Below are 25,973 nucleotides of genomic sequence, written 5' to 3'. Positions count from 1 at the left end.
GTTTCTGGATCCTTTCATTCATGGTGTTATCCTCCCATTGTCCAAGAACATAAATGGTGTCACATACCTGCTTATTTACTAAGGAAAAATGTTGCTTAGACCCCTTGACTTGTCCTGTGACCATGCCCCTGATTAGACAGCTGAATGTATCTGTTAACCCTTTGACTGCTGTGGACAAGTTAACTCACTTTGCTCTGCCACTCCCAAGGTCCTGAGGATGTGTTTAAATGTGGCCTCTGTGTTTTCCTTAAGTGCTATCCATGTATTTACACGTCCTGTTCCAATGAACCTCTTACTGCTGTGGATGAATTACTCCCATATCTCATTGAATAAAAAAGTTCAAAGTATTTATATGCAACATATGTGCCTCTGTGTTGTATAATGCAAATTTCAACAGATCAAAATTTTTGCGCGTTTAAACAGCTGATACCACTGAGCATCTCACACATTTTAAACTCACACAGGTAAGCAGTAAGCTGCCACCAAATTGAAGCAAATGAGTACCAAGGTCAGCGGTAGGTTAGCAGATGTCGTGAGGGGGCGTGCCCACATGACAAAACAAAATGTTCTTTACTTCCTGAATAAACCTGATAATAGTGCTGCCTACGGGTTGTCATCGAGTTCCATGTCTTCCGGCAGGCTTTCAAAAAATGTCAGGCTTGGATATTACAGTAAAGAAGAAACAACATTTAATCTCTATTAGAAGCTCTCCAATCCAACCAAACTGAAGTACTAAAATGAACTTAACTATTCTCACACAAATTTTCTCACTTTTCTTGCTGTGTCAACTGAGATTGGGGCATCGTGTGATACGGTTAGAAAGCCAAGAACATTTTATTCTGTTATGCTGATGCGAAAGTCTCAGAGCATACACAACTACCCTTGTATAAAGACATTCAGAACATTGCTCACAGTTGTCACAGATATGATAAGTGAGTTGGGGGCAACAATCATTATAAAAAACAGGATTTTTTTCAGCAGCAACAAGTCTTCGTGAAATTACAATCACCAAATTTCTCCTCCAAATGTCAAAAACGCTTTGTGACTCTGCCTACAGAGAGATAAATGAACATCATCGTGAAAGTGACAATCAATAAGCTACCGTTTGAGGGCACTGCTGCAGCGTATATGCAACGCAGTGCAACTCTGACATGGCTATACAAGCCCTGACATCTAGGCAAGCGATTAATGTGGCATTCGTGTCTTTCTGACATGTGTCGCAAATAAGGAGATGTGAGCTGTGGCAACGTTATTAACAAATGTGGCCAAACATGACCAATGTGCTGTTATTCTTTTCTTGCCCGGTGAAGGATGAGCACTAGTAGGCATTCATCAGAGAATGAAGAATGTTTATACGGCAGCGCATCTGTCAAAAACCTCCACTGTGGAAAACTGTGACAAGGGGTGCTGCTGCATCATGATAACGCACATTCCCATATCACAAATGTCACACCGCAGAAGTTACGCCAGCTCTAGTGGGAGACACTCGAGCACTCACCCTATAGTCCTGGTGTCTGACAAGGATGTGCAGCAGGCAGTTATGTACCTTTTCATGCAATAGGGCATAGTGTTTTACCAAGCACTTATCTACAACACGGTGCATCGGTGGGACGATTGCCTCAATGCTCACTGTGATTCTGCCCGATTGTTGTACCGATTCTGGAGTGCGCAGCATTCAAACAAACTTTTTAACTGTCTCTTATAAAATAAAAGAAGTCTGAACTTAAAGGGGAATGTTAAGGTGTTCATTTCTCACATGTATTATTTGAAAATGGAATGGTAGGAAAATAGTCTGACACCAGTTCTGTCAACCCTCTACCTACCACTTTTGTGTTAAATGCAAAATGCTCATGTGGATGTAGTTCCTTACCTGAGACTGACAAGCTTTCTCGGAAACTTGGCAAACGGCACTCCAGTAACGAGGGAATAGCTGAATATCAGGCAGCGCACACTGGACAATTCGAGGATACTGCTCAGACCTGGTCGTAACTTCTGAAAATCCAACTGTTCCATCACCAATGTGCGAAGTCTCGGTAGCCCAATGAGGCAGGGGACGAAGGCTCTGCCGAGACCTATGCAACCTGACACGTCCAGTCTGGAAAAAACAAGTGTGCTATCATATATATCTGGGAACACGTTGGCAGAGGAAATTTAATGAATTCTATTTCTAGTTGTAATCTGTGAAACAGAGTTACAAGAAAAAGTGTTGCAAAATTAAACTCCAATCCAATGGAGATGAGGGGTGGAAGGAATGACAGATATACACGGTGGCCAAAATAAAGAGGCCCCACGTCTCGTAAACAACATGCAGGCAATTCACTCTTTTTTTGAAAATACAGAAAACCAGTTACTAAATTATTATTATTATTATTATTATTATTATTATTATGAAAAACAATGTACTGAACATTTCATAGGTCAACAGTTCACAGGTGGTGCAGAAAATGTTCAGCAGAAACATTGCTAAACAACTCAGCACGATTCCACACATTTGTGGAAACTTAATGCCAATTCATTTGATGTGATTTCTGCAATGGCACTGAGAATGTTTGTTTACAATTCTTCAATTGTATGTTGGTTGTTACTGTAGACATTATCCTTTAAATTACTCCACAAATAAAAATAATGGGTAGACAGATTGGGCGATTTGGAAGGTTATAAACCTGTGGAAACAGTACATTATTGTCCCAAAGTTTCATCAATGTATGACATTGAAAACCATGTAGTATGTGCCAAATGAATGTCTGCAACAATTCTGTTACACACATTTGAGATTGTGTTGTTACAGAAAATGAGGTCTACAATCCATTGGCATAAAACTGCACACAAAATGCCTACTTCCAAATAATGCAGAGGCACCTAAAAGCATTCCCTGGGATTGTCTGTTTAACAATAGCATGTGGTTTGAGAGTTCATCTACTCGCTAAGGTGAAATTGTGCTTTGAGTTGAAATAGAGATTTGGTTCAAGACAACTATCAGTGATCTGTAGGTTTTAATGTTTGCATCATTCTTACTTTGTATGCTCGAATATGTAACAGCTTCAACATGTTCTGGCATGATGTTCGTTTGATGTTTGGTTGCGAGGACTGCATCGACTACAGGGACTTATCCCTTGCATGCTTCCCGTGAGACCCACATTCCCAACTGCCCACAATCTACATACATAATGTACTTAATAGATATTTGCCCATCCACTCATTAGTGTGCACGAGTAGTGAGTGGATGGGCAAATATCTATTAGGACAGTTGGGAATGTGGGTCTGCAGTCGCGCTATTCCTCTGTGTCCTCGGTGGCTCAGATGGATAGAGCACCTGCCATGTAAGCAGGAGATTCTGGGTTCGAATTTCAGTCGGGGCACACATTTTCAGCTGTCCCCATCGAGGTATATTAACAACACCTGTCGGCAGCTGAGGGTTTCAATTAATTATCATTTATGATTTGTATAGTTTTTCTGCATGGCGGACAAATGGCATGCGTATCTGCTGAGGAGAAAGTCACAGTGGTAGTTTGGCAGCTTCTGCATACAGATCCTTAACTGAGCTAGTGTAAAAGGTGTCAGTGGCTACATGGATGCCATGATGGTGGATAGTATTGAGAAGACATAAGAGGTATGGACATGCAGATGTATAGATGAAACACCCATAGTCTAGTTTCAAACGGACAAAGGATCAGTACAAATGGAGAAGGGTGGCCCAATCCACTCCCCGGGAAGTACCATTGAGGACATATAGGACATTGAGGGACAGCATACAGATGGCGGCCAGGTAAGACACATGGGAGGACAAAGAAAGTTTCTTATTGAGGATGAGCCACAGGAATAGCAGATATGACCGGACTGAGATAACTTCATAGCCTGCTTTGATCTTTCAAGCACTGCTCTATCGAAGGTGAGAAAAAGACTGCATGTGGGCACTAAGGATCCAGCTACCTTTTTCATAATCCAATAGATGGCAATGACACCCTGATCAGAGAGGTATGTTTGGATTTCTGCCTCAGTCAGACTATTGAGCAGCCTAGTGTAAATAACACTACAGGAAGAATTCAGAGTTGTATGGGCCTCAACACGTACGGGATAGCTGTGGAGAAGCAAAGTGGCAAGTAGTTGTTGTGCGTGAGAATTAGAAGTAGTCTCCAAAAGCAAAGTGCCATTGCATAAATAAGAGCAGGATTTCACAGGGTTAGCAGTTGCATTAACACCTTCCTGAATAATAAATGGATTTACCATGACAAAGGACTGACCACCTTCAGTATGTGAAACCACAAAGAACCGTGGTGAAGCTGGGAGAGTCTTTTGAATCGGGAGCTTCATTCTGTTAACATTGGTAGACATGGACTGCGAAGATGATTGGCTCATTGCGAGAAAATCCACCACGATTGCCAGCTTCTCCAATGGTGTGCTCCTTCCAACTGGGAGCCCACCCTCAGAGGGTGGGCTCACCCACCTTAGGTGATTGTTTCATACTTCAGGTCATGCATCCTGAACACCTGACAGATGGACCAATGGGCAATTTGGAAATGTAGCAGCTCAGGCAATCACCCCTCCCTGGGCCTGGCCTGTACCAGGGAGTACGTGCAAACCCTACTTGTCAACCAGGAGCCAGGAATTACACATTACCCAGTCACCTGTTATGCGTTAGACGCGTGGGCCAACCTTCAGGAGTGCACATGGAGGAAAAAGAAAAAGAAAAAGAAGAAGAAGAAGAAGAAGAAGAAGAGCCTCAAATGACAAAGTGAAGGAAGGATAGGAGAAAAGGAATGAAAAACAGTGGGGAGACTGTTCTCATGGCAGCTATTGAAAATGTGGAACACATTCCCAAAAACACCCTAGACATGTTCCCCAAGGAAGAGGAAAAGGAATAGCAAGAGGACAGACTTGCAGCACAGAAGAAAAAAGATGCTGAAAAGGCTGGGGCCCCACAATAGCCAAGCACGAACCCGCCAAAGAGCAAAAAAATGGTTCAAATGGCTCTGAGCACTATGGGACTTAACATCTGTGGTCATCAGTCCCCTAGAACTTAGAACTACTTAAACCTAACTAACCTAAGGACATCACACACACATCCATGCCCGAGGCAGGATTCGAACCTGCAACCGTAGCAGTCGCGCGGTTCCGGACTGAGTGCCTAGAACCGCTAGACCACCGCGGCCGGCACCAAAGAGCAGCGAGCCCCTGCGGGGAGGGGGGTGGGGGGTGGGGGGGACTTGTAGGCTATGTCAGCAACATGGCGATCATCTTAAAACCTGCCATCTTGGATTCAACTCAAAAATTTCCAATGGGAAGGTGGTCCTGTGACATATAAACAGCTAGAGAACGTCACCAGAAAAATGATGACGTTATTTTGAACACAGCTTTATTCATTCTGGAGTTATAACCAGTTATGTGTGGCAGCATGAGTGTTATGTATTGAAAAGGCATTAAGCCGACACTACACACTCCCGAGAGAACACCAACAATTACAGAAATGGTTTAATATGCTGTCCATTATGTCTGAGTATTAATGCTATCCTCCAAGCCCAGTCCTGATGAATTCTGACCAACTTATCCAGCTGAATTTGACCACAGACATCAACAATGAGCTGCCACAGACATCAACAATGAGCTGCTTAACATGAACAATAACCCATACTTTCACAGCATAAACCAGTGCTTTAACATGACACCACAGGTAGAAATCCAAAGGAGTTGAACTTGGTGAATGAGGTGGCCACTCCACTGTACCCCTATAACCAATCCCCTATTGGGGAAAGTGCTCACACAGGTATGCCCTCACACTGTGTCCATAATGTGATGGGGCTCCAACTGCTGGAAGAATTCTGGAAATGTCCCATCCTCCATTAATAGCTAAGGAAACACCTTGATCATATAACCGTTGGCTGTTAATGAATTTTCAATAGAAAATGGTCTCACCACTTTGGTACCCCACACACCACAATAGGCTGGCTGTCACTTTTTGTGAGCCGACTCAATCCAGTGCAGATTTGTGTCTGATCAATATCTGTGATTCTGCTTTTTCACCACAACATTGATAAAGAAACTGACTTCATCACTGAACAGTACCTGATAAGGAAAACCAGGATCTATCTGCAGTTGCTGTGTCATCCATTCTGCAAATTGTACCCGACGGTCTGGGTCATTATCATTCAGTTTAATTTTGTACGGGTGCCATTTGCGCTCCAATAAAATTCACAGGATTGAGATACAACTAACCCCACACTCTCGCGGCAGGCAGTAAATGCTCCATTGCGGTCTCTCGCCAAACAATGCCAGCACACTCACTGCTGCTCCTTAATCGGTGGCAGCTTTTGGTCTTCCTACTTTTGGTTTATCTGTGATGGAACCTGTTGCCTGGAATTTGGCCAGCAGTTTGGCAACTGCACTGTCTGGTCGGATGACAACTGTCGAAATCATCAGCAATGACTAATGCACGTCTTTCTCCTGACACCAGGATGATTTCGATCCGTTCTTCTTGTGTTAATGACATTTTTGTAACCTGCAAATGAGGGAATGACATTTAAAACGTGAGCAGGAGTAAATGTTACCTACCATTTAAACACATGTAACTTGTAAGGCATGGGATTTGCAATGTTTAAAACTCCCTTTGATGCCTTGTAGGTACATGCTACACAACTCGTTATAACTTGAGAATGAATGAAGCCATGTTCAAAATAGCAACATAATTGTTTTTCTGGTGAAATTCTCTACCTGCATGGTATATCACACAACTACCTTCCAGTGGAAATCTTAGAGCTGAAACCAAGATGGGTGCCATGTTGGTGTCATAGCCTATTAGTTTTTGCCCCTCCCCTTCCTCATGTGTAAGGACTTTTGTTTTACTGTTTTATACTGTGTTTGGATTTTATGAGGATGTTGCCAGACTTTTGGACCATCTGTACTATGTGTGGTTGTGCTGAAATACTGATCATTTGCATATCCAAATGTTTCGTACACTACATGCCAATCTGATATTTGTTGGAGGCTGCCTTGATAGTGCTGCAATTTTAATGGCCACCAGTGTATTTTTATTTAATGTCATTACTCAATGACTCAACACAATTTCAGTCACGGCATCAGCGACTAATTATTACAACTGTTGACTGCTTCACCAGTTTTTTCCATTGCTGAGCCCATTACTTTGTATGCTCTACATGGAAAAGTCAGCAACATAACTGCTCACATATCAAGATCTTCCAGATGGTAGATCTGGGAGAAGGCAGCGTCAGACAGTTGCACGACATTTCTGACAATGAGTTCCCGCAAAGCAGGGCATCCGTGGCTGATGGCAATTACTGTCTCGTTGTCCAGATAAAATGCTCCTCGCAGATCCAGCAGTCTCAGTTTTGTCAGCCCACCAGTCCTAAAAAACACAATCAAGTACGTACAGTAGCTCATGTTATGGAATGTTAATTTTTCTTCAATATGTAAAAATTAGAAAGAAATCTCTGAAGCTCCTAACATGCACCCTGCCTACCAACTTTTGCTGCTTTGGTATGCTAATAAGATACCACTCTAAAGTAACTTTTGCAAAAATATTTAGGTGACAATGCTACCATTTTTTGAAATATATAGGTCACAGATCATTTATCGCATTTGGACCAGGTAGAACTGTTAGAACACTTGTGTTCTTTACAAGTATGGTTGTACATATGAGGGGCAAAGCCTGATTGTGTATCAAATGTCAACAATGTAGGAAAAGCCAGATTGCTACTTACCATAAAGAAGACATGTTAAGTTGCACATAGGCACAACTGAAAGACACTTACACAAAGATTTTGACCACAGCCTTCACCAGCAAAAGAGAAACTATGAAACACATGCCATTGATACCACAAGCAAACACACCTCACACGCACACAGCTGCCAACTATGGCAGATCAGGCCAGAATGCTTGAGCTGCCTTAGTTGGCAATCATGTGTGTGAGGTGTGTTGCTTGCGTGTATGAATGGTGTGTGTTTCTCTATTGGTGATGAAGGCTGTGGCCTAGAGCTTAACTGTGCCTGTCTGCAAAGTAATGTGTCTGCCTTATGGTAAGTAGCAATCTGTCTTTTCCTACATTGTTGATTTTCCTACCTGGGTTTCCACTGTTTGAATGTATCAAATATTGAATACTTAATGTAGATTGGTTTTAGACATACCTGAGCAATTACCAATTGTGAATACTGAGAGTGAAAAAAAGATGATTATAAAGGGTGCTAAAAAAGAAGCTGATCATTAGGTCAGAGAAGGATAGACAATATCAAACTGAACAAAAATTTCCTAACTATCACAGGTCAGAAAATGGCAGCCAATCAGTGGCAGGCATGCATAAGTTTGTTCAGTATGGGCATGTGTTTGGGTGTGCCTTGCACTGAAAATTTGTCATAAGAAAGCTGTTACTGTGCTTCTTAGGATAGAAGTTCATTCAGACTCTCTGTACACTAGCAAACAAACAAAAAACATGTTGCTTTAAGGTACCATTATTAACGAACATCATTCCTTACATCCACCATCTTAGGGCAATGCCAATTCTCCAATAATGAAAGTCATCTTAACAAATTAATGCCACTACAGGACTGTTAGCTGAGTCTCTTTAGTAGTGACACTTTACTCAACAAATTCCACAGAAAATTTGTGTCTAATGTAATTAGACCTGGATAATAATTTAATGTTTACCTAGTAAATATGGTAGTGAAAGCTCTGGCAGAATGTAAATAATTTATGAGTAAAGAACAGAAGTCACTGGATAGTAGACGTATTGAGTTGTCTACAGAAGGGGAAGAAATTAATTAATTAATTAATTTAAAGCTTTCAGGTCAATCTTGAGAGCTGGAGTACAAATACACTCTCTGATCAATACTATTCAGACACCCCTATGTAACACAGAATCTACATCTACATCTGCATCCATAGCCCGCAACCCACTGAAGTGCATGGCAGAGGGTACATGCCATTTACCAGTTATTAGGGTTTCTTCCTGTTCCACTGATGTATGGCGCACAGGAAGAATAAGTCTTTAAATGCCTCTGTCCATGTCTTAATCTAATCTTGTCCTCACAATCCCTATGTGGGTGATACATGGTGAGGGGGCGGGGGGTTCAGTATATTCCTTGAGTCATCAATTAAAGCCAGTTCTTGAAACTTAAGGCAGTTTAGGTGCATATTACAAAGTCTGTCAGGTCATTTTCTTCTGCAACTCCATGACACTCTCTCATGGGCCAAACAAACCTGTGCCATTCATGCTTCCTCTCTCTGTATACATACAATACGACCCCATTAGTCCTATTTGGTATGGGTCCCACACACCTGAGCAATATTCTAGAACACGTTGCATGAAGGACTTGTACACTCTCTCCTTTGTAGCCTAATTGCATTTTCTCAGTATAGTATCAATAAACTTAAGTCCACTGCATGCTGTACCCTAAACTGAGCCTATGTGATCATTCCGTTTCATTCCCTACAAATCACTAAATCCAGGTATTTTTACAGGTTGGCGAATTCAAACTGTGTGTCACTGATACTATGGCAATAGGACCCTACTTTTTTTGTTTTGTGAAGTGCGTAATTTTACATTTCTGAACATTTAAAACAAGTTGCCAATCATTACACCAGTTTGAAATCTTATCAAGATCTTATTGAATATCTATGTCTCCTTTGAGACAGTGGTTTATTACAGATAACTGCATCATCCGCAAAATGTCTGAGGTTTCTATTAACATTGTTCACACGGCCATTATGATACAACATGCACAGCAAGGGTCCCAACACACTTCCTTAGGACAAATCTGGAGCTACTTATACATCTGACGACATCACTATGTCCAAGGTAACCTGCTGAACCATCCCCACCAAAAAATTCAATCCAGTAACAAATTTCGCTTCATACACATATACGATCACATTTTTGCAATAAGTATGATGTGGTACTGAGTCAGATGCTTTTCAGAAATCAAGACATACTGAATCTATCTTACTGCCTGGCAAAAAGGTTTCATTATGTCATGTGAGAACAGAGTAAGTTGAGTTTTGGGTAACTGATATTTCCGTGATACACGCTGGTTGGCTTGGAGGTGGTCAATGTGTTCAAGATACCTCAGTACGTTTGAGCTCAGAATACATTCCAAGATTCTACAACAAATTGATGTCAAGGATTATTGGACAGTAGTTTTGTGGATTACTTCTACAACCCTTCTTGTGGACAGGTGTGACCTTTGTTTTTCCAAGAACAGTGCCTTTTTTTTTTGTTGGAGGGATCTACAATAGATTACAGTTAGAAGAGAAGCTAACTAGGTTGCAAATTCAGTACAGAATCTGACAGGGATTCCACTGGGCACTGGAGCTTCGTTCAGTTTCAATGATTTCAGTTGTTTCTCAACACCACTGACAACTAACACTTATTTCACTCAACTTTTCAGAGTGAAGCTGTTTAAACTGTGGCAATTCTTCTTGGTGCTCCTTAGTACAGGAACATTTGAAAATGATGTCATGTATTTCAGCTTGTGCTTTGGTGCCCTCAATTTCAGTTCCTGTCTTATTTGTGAGTGACTGGATGCTAACTTTACATACGACCAGAATTTCCTTGGGTTTTGCAAAAGATCGTTTAACAATATTCTGCTAAGGTATCCACTGAGGGCTTTGTGCATTGCTCTCTTGACAACCAAACCTGTTTCATTCAGAAACTCTATCATCTATCATCTCTAGTCCTATTATGCAGTAGTTGCTGTTTCTTTAGAGGAACTGACCACTAGATGTCACAAAGTGGATGCACCTGTACACAAGGTGACAGGGATTATTTCATTGTGATACAGCTCAGTGAATTTGAACATGGACTAGGTACTGGATGTAAGCTTAGTGACAAACCCATCAGAGACATTTTCAACCAGTCTAACGCTTCCCCAGCCGACTTTTGGCAATGTGATTGTGAACTAGAAACATGACAGAACAACCTCAACTAAACTAACATAAGGCGTACCTCACGTACTGGGACTGCCGAGCGGTATGGAGGGTGGTTATAAGAAAATCTATGAAATTAGTGGAAGGGATCACTTGTGAGTTACAAACTGCTACCAACAGATCAGATGGCAGAATCAGTATGAATATGGAGTTAAAAAGAATGGCATACAATTATTTAGCAACTCCTCACAAGCCACAATTTTCTGTAACCAGTGCTAACAAGGTAAACTACCCATCCCAACCCCTCAGATTTACAGGTAAGATGGCCCAGTGGGTAGTCCATCAAAAACTAAACATGGAAACATCCATGTCAGCACTGCTGCTATCAGTGAATACCTGCGTTTACCAGAAATCCTTCGGATGGCTTCCCACACTTTCGTAGAACCAGTGGTACGGTTGATGGAGTCGAGGTACGCTTGCCATGACTGCTTTTGCTCTCTTTAATGATGCGCCGAGTGTTGGCTCTTTTAAGTCGAAAGGCTGTGAGGTTGTCTGCAGTCGGACAGCATTTAAACTGTCAAAGAGCCGCACATGTGTCATGGATGGCTAAGCAATACTCACCTGTCCACCAAGGTACAGATCACCTTCTAAGATGACCTAATGACTACTGTGGATCATACACTTTATGTGGTCCACCCATTCCTAGCTGAACAGCACCCAGTTAGCCCTACTGATCATCCATTTTAGTGGCATCTGGTCCAGCAGTCTTCCATCCAGTGGCTGGATCCACAGCAGGAAGGGGTCACTTGAATGGAGTTCTTCAGTTGCTTCCCACTATGCTGAGTGTGCTAGGGCTGGAGAGCAGAAAGAGAGGTCAGTGGCAGAGGATGACCCAGTAGCAGCCGAGAAATGTGTGGGGCTGCCTGTGCTGAGGATGCACAGCTCCTGAGACATCATGAGGTTTTCCAACACTTGACCCATGGGGAAGTACCGTGTGAGCTCCGTACTACATTATGGGCATTGAAATCACCCAATAGGAGAAACGTGTGGGGAAGTTGTTCAATAAGTGCTGTGAGAGCCTCAGAATCTATTGCATCCTGCGGAGGTAAGTACAGGGAGCAGACAATGATCATAGGACTCGCATGGACTGCAACGGCTACTATTTGTAGGTCAGTAACTAAGGGGAGAGCAGAGGAGTAGTGTGTGTTATTGAAAAACACAACACTACCTCCCTTGGTTTGTTCCCCAGTCAGGTCATCCTTACGGTGGAGGGTATTGCCCCACAGCAAAGGCGCATCACTAGCTTTAATATGTCGTTCCTGCAAGCACAAGCACAAGCAGAAGCAGAAGCACAAGAGTTGCGGCTCTGCCAAGAGTTTCACTTCCTCCACATGAGTCCTGCACCCATTCATGTTCTACTGTAGTATGGGAGCCATTTATCATGGTGGTTGGACTTTCACCAGAGTGGGAAGCCCACAACGGTTGGAGTTTCAGCTTTGGGGCAAGATCATTGCCCAGACAGACTTAGCAGTCCATTAGCTCTGAAGCAGAAGCAGCAGAGCCATCAAATTGAATGACATTGATATGGTCTGACTGTCTACCACATATTTTTGCTCGTGACAGAAGCTTCTCATTTCCTTTCTTGGGCTGGGATGGCTTTGTGGGAACTACTGCAACAGTGGCAAAGACAGCATTGGATTTTTTCTTACAAGACTCCACCTTTGGAGGTACCGTGAGCTCCACAATGGCAGTAACGGTGGCTTTCTCTGATGTTCTCAGAGGGGCTATGGGCATGAAAACAACTGCAGCTTGACACTAGCAACTTCGATTTGTGTAGAAGCGTTGGCTGTCTAAGTAGCCTTATATGTAGTGAATGCGGGAGGCTGCCTTGTACATCATCTTGGCCTCTCCATATGGTATTCATTTCAAAGTCTTAATCTCCTGTATCTTCCAATCTTCAGGGAAGAATCCCTATCCCAGACAGGGTGATCCTCAGAGCAGTTTACACAATTGGGACAGGAGGAGCAGCCAACACCGTCATGGGCAGCCTTGCCACATAAGGCTTCATCCTTACATCCTAAGGTGGAGGCCCCAAAGTGCTGGCGCTTAAAACAGAGCATTGTGTTAGGGACATATGGCCATACACTTAAGACGGAGAAAACCAGCCTTGATATGCTCTGGGAGTTTCATGCTATTGAAGACAAGGATGAAGGAATTAGATTTTATGAGATCCCCCATCTACCCTTTTGAATATATTTTGCACATCAACAATCCCCTCCTGAGCCCACTCATTCTTCAATTCCTCCTCAGGAATGTCAACAAGATCTCTACAGGTCACAACCACTATTTATGGTTCAAGGAGTTGTGAAGCTCCGTGTTGATGGCATATTCTCCAAGGCCCAACAATGTGCCATTATGCAGTCGTTTGACAGATTACAGTGAACCTGTGATGCCCTCCAAACCTTTCTGAATATAAAAAGGTGAAACCTTTTTGAAACTGCCCTCTTTCTGTTTAATAATTAAAAACACATTTGACTTGTGGCATGTGTTCTGTTACTATTCTTGGACAAATTCTGTATAACCCTTGAGTCGAGAGGACTGGCTACATGAGCCTTTGTATTTGACTGGGTGTTAGCACCTGCCAGCAGCTCACCCATTCTGCTGGGAGGTGGAAGAGGAAACTTCAAAGGATCCATCATGGTCCCACGAGCAGCTAGGGAAATAAAAGTCCACGTAGACAAAATTCCACGTGCTTAGGTATGGCTTATACAACTGATGTGTGGCAGATTCCTCAGAGGTTGCCCACTAACAACTGTTCCATCACAACAGCCACGCACCTCATTAGTGCACAGCACACTTTGAGATTGAGATTTTTTTTTTTTTTTAAGAGGTTTATTCCACCCTCACAATCCGGACATTCAAGCCAAGATCCCCATTCCCTGAGACACACAATGTTCCACTGTTGCACTGCTTGGTGGTCACTGAAGCATGCCCAGAGCGTATGGTGACAGTGAACGGGGGGCACTTACCAGTTCCCAGCTCAGGAACCTCAGGGTGGCCAAGCCCATACCCAGCAAACGAAAATAGCAATTATACAAAGAGCAAAAGTAGCTGAATGTAATTGTTTGAGAAGCTCAATAATATGCTTCTTCCACTTCACTGCGAGTTTTCATTAACATGTATGCCCAAAAATTGGAGCATTCCACACTATTTATTGACTCCTGCTCACACGCTGGGCAACTCAGCACTGGAAGGGTAGAAAATTTTAGTGACTTGAGATTGTGGTTGTAATCCCTGATCAGGGCTGCCATTGTGGGAGATGGATCACTGTGTTTGGAAAGATGAGATGGAAGTTCGGATGCTTAGGGGAGCTGTGAATGTGGGCAGCATAATTGACAAGCTGTTGTTGGCACCTGATTCGCAATGGAGGGACCCCAGCCTCCATGAGTAAGCTGTTCACAGGGCTAGTTCAAAAGGCTCCTGTCGCTTATTGAATCCCACAGTGAGGTATCAGATCCAGTAACTGCAAAGATGAGGGCGATGCCGAACCATATGCCAGACTCCCATGATCAAGGCAGGATTGTATTAGGACTTTGTAAAGCTGCAGAAGGGTAATGCGATCTGCTCTCCAGCTGGTGTTACTCAGGCAGCAAAGTGTATTCAGGTGCAGCCAGCACTTTTGCTTAAGATGGCAAAGATGGGGAAACCATGTCAACTGAGAATCGAAGACCAGTCCTAAAAAGCAATAAGTCTCCACCACATTAAATAGATGGTCATCAAGGTAAAGTTCTGGTTGTGGATATATATCAACGTTGACAGAAGTATATGAAGCAAGTCTTGGCGGCAGAAAACCGAAAGCCATGGATGAGGACCCATGCTTGCACCATTCATTTTGTGCCTTGAAGTGACGCCAACACTAGAGGAGGAATAGTAAGAGGCAAAAGTTGTCAGCATACAGTTTGACATTGCATTGGTATTCCATCACCTTGGCCTTTTCAGGCAATGAATTGCCCTCAAAGGCCAAGATAAAGGCACCTTAGCAATCCTATTTTCCTTCAGTCCCCATATACATGACAGACAAAGTGTACACCCTGTCGCTCAAAGTTGGCCCGTAGCTCCTCATCATATTGTACGAGCAGATCTCTGTGGAAAATGATGCCCTGAACTAAATTTAGACTGTTACGGGAAGTGACGGTCATTAGTATGTCACTCAGCTTGTTACAAGAGGGCAGTGTCTGTGATAGGGCAGGGGATGCCATTTTGATCAGAATTGACCCACTATTCATTTTAGAGGTGGCTGCCACTTCCCCAAACTTGTCTTCCAAGTTCTCCACAAAGAACAAGGACTTTGTGGCTAAAAAGGAATCGCCATCAGTCCTTGTACAAACTAAGTATTGCTGGGGATATTGCTCTGCTTGCCGCTTAGCCCTACGTTCCTCCCATGGCATAGCCAGGGAAGAGAACATTTTAGGGTCGTATCTCAATGCATTGAAAGAGGACCGTCCTTTCGTAGAGACTGGGCCCCATCATAAACCAGGTCCAAGCAAGGTTGGCACCAAGAAAACCATCCAACAGAAAGGCAGAGGGAGAAATGGATAGTGGACGTATAAGCATTCAGAACAAAAAGGAAATAATGTTGCCAAAGCCAGGGCCCCATGAAAGCCAGGCACCTACTCAAAAGAGTAGTGAGCTGCCTTGGGGGCCAATTTTGGGTTCACTCCTATTCCTTATATATGTGAATGACCTTCCACTTTGAATTGAACATGTGGAATTGGGCCTTTTACAGATGATACTAGTCTTATAATAAAGCCCATTAGAACAAAAGCAACAGAAGAGATTGTTAATGATGTTTCTCAAAGAATTAGCAAGTGGTTCTCTGACAATGAACTCCCTTAATTCTAAAAAAACCATATCATATTCAATTCTGCACAACAGACAGTCATACAGTAGGTATTTATTGCAGATGCAGGGGAAGCAGAGAAATCTGCTGCACAGTGGATGACAGCTATCTTCCAGCACCCAATAAGCATAGGAAAACTAAGTCATTTTTCATTTAAGAAGTCACTACGCTTGGAGGCTAGTTTCATAATGTACCCTGCCCACTAATATACAAGGGTGAGTCAGATGAAAACCTTAAAGTTCTGTACAATTCTAAAAAGTTGTGAGATAAGAGTTGTTCGTTGGCAGTAGTGTTCCTTGGGGTTCAGAGAGTGACTGAGCAGCGATCTGTGATGCGTTTTTTGTATAGTAAAAGTGTCAAAAACAAATCTAAATTCATTGCAGAATGGCAGTACCAGGGTGTATATGCGGACAAGGAAAAAAAATTCCTGGATTTCCCGTTTAAAAATACCTGGGCTAACATATACTTTTTCCATGTTAAGAAAGTATATTTTCCCTTGTAACTGTAAAACTTATCACTCCTTTCAATGGTTAAGGTTTTATACACCAGCATAAAGCTTCCTGGCATTCTACAAAATGATGGCTCCCCCCCTCAAAGAAAAAGAAAGAAAGAAGGTGTTTTGGAAAGATCTTTGATGTGCAGCAACATGCACACTGCACATCTTCATATTACAAAAGTATAAAGTCGAATCCCACCAAACGTAGCACATTAGTTTCCAAAGCGTTGAAACAGAGATTTCGATGCATTTTGCAAGTCAATCACAGCTCATGTCACGTGATCTCGCCAGCCAGTGGCAGCAGATATTCAGAGCATAGGACACATGATGTAATAAGCCAATAGCAATACCATTGTTAAGTAGCGTGAACACACAAATTAATATTCATAGTACAGCTACTGGAAAAGCTAAGCTTTCACATATAATTTTTTTGGGTGTTACATCACACAAATGTTCCAGTAAAATTTTAAATAATGTCAGAAATGTCTTGTCTTCTGTGCCCAAAGTTCTTGTAAGTGGCTGGTCCTCGAAGTGTTAAGTTTTAAATGAGAGTCAAATGCTATTTGATTCAAGACATTCGAACATTCACACACGTAGCATAATTCATCTTGGGTAAAAGGAAATTCACTTTGAAAGTAACTCTTTTCAAACCACCATTTGCAATATTTTCCAGCTTCATGTTAGAAATAGGTGCGTTTCAGCAGTTGCCAGGGAGCACCAGAAAACAGCTGTTACTGCATGTGCGCAGCTACGATAATGCAGGAAGCTCATATGTTTGCATGTATGTAGCATTAACAGGTATTACATTACGTCACAAAAGAAACAGGACATATCAGAATACTCCAAGAGCATCAGAATTTCTTAAACTATACTAAAATGCATAATTTGGCTTAAAATGCTAATTCGTATGTTGAGATTCATAGAGCTTACTTTTAAGAAAGTTAGCAAGTAGCCACAATTTTCTTCTACTATCACACATTTTAATTCCTTGCTCACTTCATATAAATATTACAAAAAACATAAATTTTATTATAAAATTAAGAGAAAATAAAAAAGGTAAATGGAGGTAAATCGTTACAGTAAAATTCACATAATTACAGTAATTTGCATTTACCTAAAATTTTAATACAAAATATGTAGAAAATTAAGAGAAAAATGAATATGTTTGTTTTCTGACTTTCCCTTTTTCAGAAAAAATCAAGTCTGAAGAAAAAAGGTAAACAGAGCTAAATAAAACAGCAAAATAAAATTATTCACTTTTACTTAAAATTTTTCATTTAATAAGATTTCAAAAAAGTGGAAAACAATCCCCACATTACCCACAACACAACTTCTGTTTGTTTTGGACTCCTCTGACCCTATGGACACAGCAGTACGCAGAGGCTAACTTCTGAGTTACCATTTATTTGGGAGACTATTAAGTACATGAGCGAGTGTGTTGGATGTTTTAGACAAATGGAAGCTCCAACCTGATATTAAGTTTTTCAGTGTGGTTTTTGGGATGTAAATTTTCTTTATTATGGCATAATGCCATACATGCCAAAGGATGAAAACATGCACTTGAAATTCAGCAAACAGTTGAAACTAGCCAAGAGTGTGGAATGAAACACTTCATTTCAAATAAATTGACTGCCTCCACAGAAAAAATTAATAATGTTAAAATTTCTTTAGCAAACCAACAAAAATAACTTCATTTTTCTGCAAGACAATTAATGCTTGACTGCTAGAAACACGGAAATAAAATAAAATCAGAAAACTGTGAGTAATAACATATTTTAGCCTTCTGTAATTATGTGAATGTATTTTAATTCAGTTGATAACTACCGGCCATAGAAAGCTGTTTTATTTTCGTTTGCTGTGAGAGCTCTAAACAAGCAAAAATGGCAAATCATGAAACATAAACATGGGTCACATGGAGAAGATTGGGTGCATAAGAAAAATTTTTCTGGGTAGCATCTGACAGCTTGTTGCTACTACTGATACAGCTAACAGCCCACTTCAAGTAGTAAGAAACAGAAGGTACCGCTCATATGCGACTCAATTGCTCAAGTGCATGGGCCCGCTGGCAACCGCTCAAATGAACCTAAAGTAAATAATTGTGATGTCAAGCCTATCGAAAGCAGTTTGTTGTTATGTAGTATTGCATAGTCTTCATTCTTTAAGCCTTTGACACATTCTGCTGTTTGCAGACACTTGTGTGCAATCGGGAAAAAATATCAGGAATAAAAAAACGAGGACTTCTGGCATCATCGTGTATCACTACAGCATGACAATACCCGACAGCATACAGCCTGTAAGACAGCTGAGACCATTCAGGAAATTAAATCTGAATGTCTGGTACATCATCCTCATTCACCAGACCTTGCTCCTAGCAGCTCATCTGTTTGGTGCATTCAAAGAAGCAGTCATTTTAGAAGAGACAAAGAGGTGAAAACTACAGTGCATGACTGGTTATACACATGACCAAAGGAATTCTTGCAGCATGGTAGCAATGTGCTTCTGAAGTGGTGGAATATGTGGATACAGGGAGACTGTCAAAAAATGACACATATGTTTTTTGTTCATTGTTACAATTAAAAATATTATAGGACTTTTAAAGTTTTCATTTGAATCACCCTCATAGTTTGAAATATTAGTATTTTAAATTGATAACATGCAATATTATGGGTTTTAATGAAACTGGGCTTTGTATCATATTTATTTTTGTGCATTTTATGATACATTTCTTATGTTTGTTACAAATTAATCATTTGGACTGAAATTTAATCTCTGCAGACTCCAAGTGCTATTACAATATTTGTACATTCCACTGAATTACTATCATGTATTCACACACATTATTCATTTAATGTGAAAATTATGGTAATTTAAAGTTTCACTTCATATACTTCAATAACAATCGTTCTGAGCTCAGTGCTTTTATATTTCATCAATCATAACTTTATCAAGAGAGGCAACATTTTCTCTAAATTAAGATACCATTTGAACCTGAATGTACTTGTAATAGTCTTCTCTCATACCAACATTTATTTCATATTTTGTACTTAAAGATTTGTGTTCTTCAAAAATTAGCTTTTCATTGGCTATTTATCACCTCTTCAAAATGTCATACGAGAGTGAGTCAAATGAAAACCTGTTATTTGGTTTTTGCGTATTGAAGGCGTGAAACCTATTGCAATTCAATGACGAATGAAGGTTCAGAACGGTGATGCACATTTGTCACAATAGCAAGTCTACGAATGGAGTAGGAAGTTCGCAAATGGTGTGACTTCAGTGGAAGATGCTCCTCGTCCAGGTCAGGCACAACGAGTTGTGACTCCACAGAACGCTGCAGCAGTTGAAGCCATAGTGAAGGAAAACCGCCGAGTGACACTGAATGACATTGCAGCACGTTTACAAATTAGTCATGGGTCAGCACACCACATTGTGCATGATGTGCTCCAGTTTCACAAAGTGTCTGCAAGATAGGTGCCACGACAGCTGCCTCCTGAAATGAGAGAACGACATATTGATGCTTGTGAAGAACTTCTTCGGCGCTTTGAATGAGAAGGTGATGGCTTCCTTGCAAGAATCGTTACTGGGGATGAAACCTGGGTTCACTTCCATCAACCGGAAATGAAGAGAGTGAACAAGGAATGGGGCCATTCATCATCACCAAAACCAAAGTAGTTTCGTACAGAACCATCAGCAGGGAAGGTTATGCTGACTCTCTTTTGGGACGAAAAAGACATCATTTTGGAGCATTACATGCCTAGAGGGACCACTGTCAACAGTGCATCATACACAGATCTTCTAAAAAATCATCTGCGACCTGCAATCAAATCAAAGCAATGTGGATTGCTGTCAGCAGGTGTCCTTTTGCAACATGACAATGCTAGGCCCCACACTGCCCATACAACAGTTGCAACAATCACAGACCTGCATTTTAAGTGTCTTCCTCATCCACCATACTCATCAGCCCTTGCCCCAAGTGACCCTCAAAGACGCAATGGGAGGAAAGAAGTTCCGTTCTGATGAAGAGGTACGCCACGCGGTGCATGAATGGTTGCGCGGACTACTAAAAGAATTTTTTTCTAAAGGAATTTGTGCACTCTGTAAGCACTGGAGGACTTGCATTGAGCGTGGGGGAGATTATGTTGAAAAGTGATACAGCTTTGTACCACTTCTGCACAATAAATAATATCTAAAAAATATTTAACGTTTTCATTTGACTCACCCTCATATTTTGGCAAGTTTATATATATATATATATATAAACATTAAAATGATTATTTCTGTACATCTGGAAACAGTCACGATTAATTATTACAGCCTGTTGCACAATATATGAGGGCTATCCACAAAGTATATTACGTTTTGGTATTAAAAATAAATAAAGTATTGGAAATTTTTTTTTATTATATACAGATGAAAGCCACACTTAAGTACTACTTTTCTACATAGTTGCCATTTAAATTAAGGCACTTATTGTAGCGATGGACGAGCTTGGAAGTTCCTTCGTCATAAAATTCGGCCACCTGCGCCTTCAACCACGTGGTTACCTCTTCTTGAAGCTGTGCGTCCTCATCAAAACGCTGCATAGCCAACCACTTCTTCGTTGCTGGAAATAAGAGGAAGTTGCTCGGTGCCAGGTCAGGACTGTACGGCGGATGAGGAAACAACCCCCACTTAAAAGATTCGAGAACTGCACGAGTGGCATTTGCCGTGTGGACCCGGGAGTTGTCGTGAATCAGCAAGATCTTTGAGCCCAACTTTCCCCTGCGTTTGTTTTGTATTGCTCTTCAGAGGTTGTGCAGAATTTGGCAATACCTTTGAGAGTTTATTGTAGTGCCTCTTTCCAGGAAATACACAAAAATCACACCTTTTCTGTCCCAAAAGACAGTCATTACGTGGTTGAAGGTGCAGGCGGCCGAATTTTACGACTAAGGAATTTCCAAGCTCGTCCATCGCTACGATAAGTGCCTTAATTTAAATGGCAACTATGTAGAAAAGTAGTATTTAAGTGTGGCTTTCATCTGTATATAATAAAAAAAAATTCCAATACTTTATTTATTTTTAATTCCAAAATGTAATGTACTTTGTGGATAGCCCTCATACTTCAATGCTACAAAATAAACTTTGCAAAAGGTATGCCTCAATTTGACTTGGTCTCCATTTATGGCGTTTAACAGTACCCCAGCAGACAGGACAGCATTCAGAGACTTGAGGGAAGACAAAGATATCGCCTCTGACACAGGAACACCACCGTCGTTTAATCACATAGTAAATACAATAGTGAGGTTTTGAAATATTTTGATAGGTACCGTGCTCCTGAAAACGGGCACTGAATTATATTCAATAAAAATCTCTTGTTAGAGGATTAAGTGACTACTGGGATTATAACAGAAGCTATGTGCATTAAAACAACCTAATACTGGCAGTTGTTGTCAGTCCAATACAGCATGCGACCCAACCAACAAAGCAGACAGGGTGAAGAGACTGTCCAACTAAGAGAACAGCTCTACAGGAACGATGCTGTAGAAACTTCACTACAATGCATTTCCCAATAGACTATACATTTATGAAAAATTGTGTGTGTTCACCACGTTAACTTACTTAAATGCTGGAGCAGCTGCACCAGGCTGTACTAGTTTGAGAATTGGCATCCTAAGTTCCTGCAAGTTCTTCAGGCTTCCCAGGGCAGTAAATGCCTCCCTTGCATCATTGCCGAGTATGCAGTACTCGTAAAGTTCCAGACATTCCAAGCTGTCAGCACAGACTGTCAGCAACGGCAGGACAAACCAGTAGAGAGACAGAACTGGCGCTCGTGGAAATCTATCCCTCCTGTCACATTTCAGAAGTCCAAAGAAATAATGCACCATTTATTATAACTCTAATTGTTAATACCTAGGAACAGGAAAATTTCTCAGTAATGTAAGGTGCAAAATAACGCAAAAAGTAACAGGTTTAAAAAAACGGCCATTTTTATGAAGTATCATGAAAATTGTAATTTTGCTGTAAAAATTTTTATAACTCTTAATTGCACTTTACTAATATTTGTAACTGGTAGTTACTAAATATTAACACTGCATTTTGACCTCTAATCTCCTCAAGACTGTGGTTCATGTATAATCTTAAAATGACAGTAAATTTCCCATTTAACAAAATCTGATAATTGAAAATGGCGCAGAAATTTGTCAAAAACTTAACACCCGATTTGTGAAAAATAAATAAATAAATAAATAGAGACCCTTTCAGCTTTTAAAAGAAGGACCACCGAAATAGGGGAAAAAATCCAAATTTGGCAAAAATGACATGAATATGGCAAAAAACAAAATGAACTTCACAAAAAACCTCTGAATTTGGGAAGAAAAAAAAAAAAAAAAAAAAAAACCAACTACTCTGGCAAAAAATGACACTGAATGTGGCAAAAACACCAAATATGCTAAAAAATAACAATTTGGTAATAATAACTAATTTGGTAAAAATAACAACTAATTTGCCAAAAATAACATGATATTTGATACAAAACAGCACATGATTTGACAAAAAATAAAGCCAAATGTGGCCATAAAATAAAACATTAATTTTCCATCAGAAGTATACCCATCATTCAGAAATTATATAATAATAATAATGTATTGTTAAAGTCTTGGAACAAGTCTTTCAATTGGATGCCCTAGTAACTTTGTGTCTGGAAAGACTTAACACATGTGAAGCATTCTCATAAGCCAAACAATAACTACCAAAACTAGACATGATTGTCTTATTGGGATTGCTGCAATCGTTCTTCGAATAAAAATATGGCATTTCAGTCATTGTCCGCTATTTTTTATTCTCAATAACTGGTTTCAGGCTAGCTGCCCATCTTCAGATCTGTTAGGTAAAGTTAAAAATATAATTAACAAGAGAGATGTAGTTGCTGATAGAACTATCTTAGTTTACAAAAAGAAATTTTGGAATGTATTAATTGCCAATGTACTATATATTGCAGTTACAGAGTAACCTGTCAATACATAACTATTGGTTCGCTGTCATAACTAAAGTAATTTTTAATCTATTAAAACATTATCACAGTTTGGAGAAACCTGACTGGTAAAAGTGAAAAGTTCCCTCTATCTGTAAGAATTGTGCATATGTACTAAGATGTTATTTTTTCACCATACATATCAATGGCAAATATACTTTTTAATAATAAGACAATTTTTAAAGAAATAACATTTAAATAATCTTTTTTGAGTGGACCATGAACTGAAATAATTTACATTAATTTAAATTTTTTTAAAGAAACTTTATATCCTTACTCTCTCCCTTAAAACCCACATCCTTTCGTCTTTCCCTCTCCTTCCCTCTTTCCTGATGAAGCAACCGTGGGTTGCGAAAGCTTGAAATTTGTGCGTGTGTTTGTTATTGTCTCTATCAACGTACCAACACTTTCGTTTGGTAAGTTACAGAATCTTTGTTTTTAGATATATTTTTCCCACGTGGAATGTTTCCCTCTATTATATTCATATATATGTCTGCTTGTGTCTGTATATGTGCGGATGGATATGTGTGTGTGTGTGTGTGTGTGTGTGTGTGTGTGTGTGTGTGGGCGCGAGCGAGACTGTATACCTGTCCCTTTTCCCCCCTAAGGTAAGTCTTTCCGCTCCCGGGATTGGAATTACTCCTTACCCTCTCCCTTAAAACCCACCTCCTTTCGTCTTTCCCTCTCCTTCCCTCTTTCCTGATGAAGCAACCGTGGGTTACGAGAGCTTGAATTTTGTGTGTATGTTTGTGTGTCTATCAACATACCAACGCTTTCGTTTGGTAAGTTACTTCACCTTTGTTTTTAGATATATTTTTCCCACATGGAATGTTTCCCTCTATTATATACATATACTTTTGAAAATGTGTGTTTCCCTATGTCAGAACGTATACAGCGCCACGTCAAACTTCGGCCGCGCCCAATTCACCTAGCCGCCAGTAGGCTGAGGGCCGTTCCGCTGCAGCTGATTATTACTGGAGCGTGCTGCTGCATTCAAGAGTAAGCCTAAAACATGTCTTTAAAAATCTCATAATAACTCCTGTGCATAAAATCACTTTGATCATTAAGTAGTAGCTCTGAGTTTTTCATTTGATGAGCGTATATTTCAATCTGTTCGAGCACGTTGAGATAGAGACTTTTTGGGCCTTTATGTAGGACCTACATTTGTTCATTTATTTTGCTCACTTCATGTTTACTATCCTTTACATCCGCTCTGTCTGCCCTATTCTTACAGAAAGAGGGCACTTTTTACTTTTACCAATCAGGTTTCTCCAAACTGTGATATAAGGTTTTAATAGATTAAACATTACTTTAGTTATGACAGCGAACCAATAGTTTTGTACTGACAGGTTACTCTGTAACTGTAATATATGGTACGTTGGCAATTAATACATTCCAAAATTTCTTTTTGTAAACTAAGATAGTTCTATCAGCAACTATATCTCTCTTGTTAATTATATTTTTAACTTTATCTAACAGATCCAAAGATGGGCAGCTAGCCTGAAACCAGTTATTGAAAATAAAAAATAGCAATCAAGGACTGAGATGCCATATTTTTAAACAATTACTCTCCAACTCACCTTTCAACAACCATTGTCCATTTTATATGCAAGGACTTAAGGGTGTTCCTCTTGGCATTCAGGAAATACTTCAGATCATACATATCGACAGCTGTGAATCCAAAGTCAACCTCGGCCAGTTGTGGGCACCCATCAGCCAAAGGTCGCAGTGCAGGAGGGCTTTCTGTGGAATATCCTTCCAGAATCAGTACATGGAGGTTTTGCATATGTGACACCGCCTCCGAAAATTTCTCAGATACCAGCAGTCTACTGGATATCCTCAGTGTGTGTATTCTGGAGCACTTCTCTACCAAGTTCTTTAGCACCTGCAACCAAACAACAGTTCCCCTTCTACACAAGCACCTGTTTAAAAGATTTTTGTGTGTGTTCTGAAGCATACAATTAATTGCCAGCCATAAAAGTTGCACAGCAACATTACAGGTGGAGCACTCTGTAAAGGCAAGTAAGTCAGTATTAGTTGCAAATAAAAGACATGCAGCTACACCGTCCACACTCACCAGACTGACTTCTTGTCTGGTAAGAAATGTCCAGTATTCGCTAGAAACCTGTTTTAGTCTCATCTGGTGAATATAGAGAGTTCCAACTGTGAATGTCATAGCTGCTTCCTCCCCACCCATCTTTGGTCAATGCCTGGTTACTGCACGATTTTTATTAAGTCATCTTAAGCTTCATCATTAAATCAATAGCAAAGGCACAACACAAGCAGCTGAAGTTCTAACATTTTCACAATTACAGCAGGCTACATATATGTGTAATGGGCCACCCCTAAACTAAAGATTGCAAAAACTGACTGGTTAAAACCAATACCAGTTTTTAGTTCTGAATAGCCCATATTTTTTGAGGTTTGTTTGGTCTTAGTTATAACAAGGTTTTTTTTAATTATTAACCAGGTAAAAACTAATGTATCAGTTATACAAGCAGTGCTAAAATTTTTGTTTTTTAAATAAATCTTTTTAAAAACAAGTAACTTATTTGTAAAATATCCACTGCTTTGAAATTTTGCATTACCACAGAAAATGGGAAAAGTGATCAGTGCTATTTTAATACAAACACCAAAAGAAACAAGAAACAAACACAAGACATGGGAACTGGCGTAGCATTGGTGAGACAATAAGGTAGTT

At 40.4% G+C, this 25,973-nt stretch overlaps 1 protein-coding gene across 2 annotated transcripts in view; it reads right to left on the bottom strand.

Moving 5' to 3' along the window:
• The window catches only part of LOC124552506, a 91,987-nt gene that overhangs the window by 14,782 nt on the left and 51,232 nt on the right, over positions 1–25,973 (bottom strand). For both annotated transcript variants that reach the window (XM_047126792.1, XM_047126793.1), the window contains 4 exons: positions 24,853–25,157; positions 21,862–22,089; positions 7,178–7,357; positions 1,871–2,095 (listed from right to left, as the gene is read on the bottom strand). In XM_047126792.1, the coding sequence (XP_046982748.1) occupies positions 1,871–2,095; positions 7,178–7,357; positions 21,862–22,089; positions 24,853–25,157 (938 nt within the window). The remainder of the gene's footprint in view (positions 1–1,870; positions 2,096–7,177; positions 7,358–21,861; positions 22,090–24,852; positions 25,158–25,973) is intronic.

The sequence above is a fragment of the Schistocerca americana genome, chromosome 10 (assembly GCF_021461395.2).
Source record: "Schistocerca americana isolate TAMUIC-IGC-003095 chromosome 10, iqSchAmer2.1, whole genome shotgun sequence".
In the NCBI taxonomy this organism is placed as follows: Eukaryota; Metazoa; Arthropoda; class Insecta; order Orthoptera; family Acrididae; genus Schistocerca; species Schistocerca americana.
The sequence above is the reverse complement of the archived record's forward strand: the minus strand, read 5'-3'. Positions and strand labels throughout refer to the sequence as shown.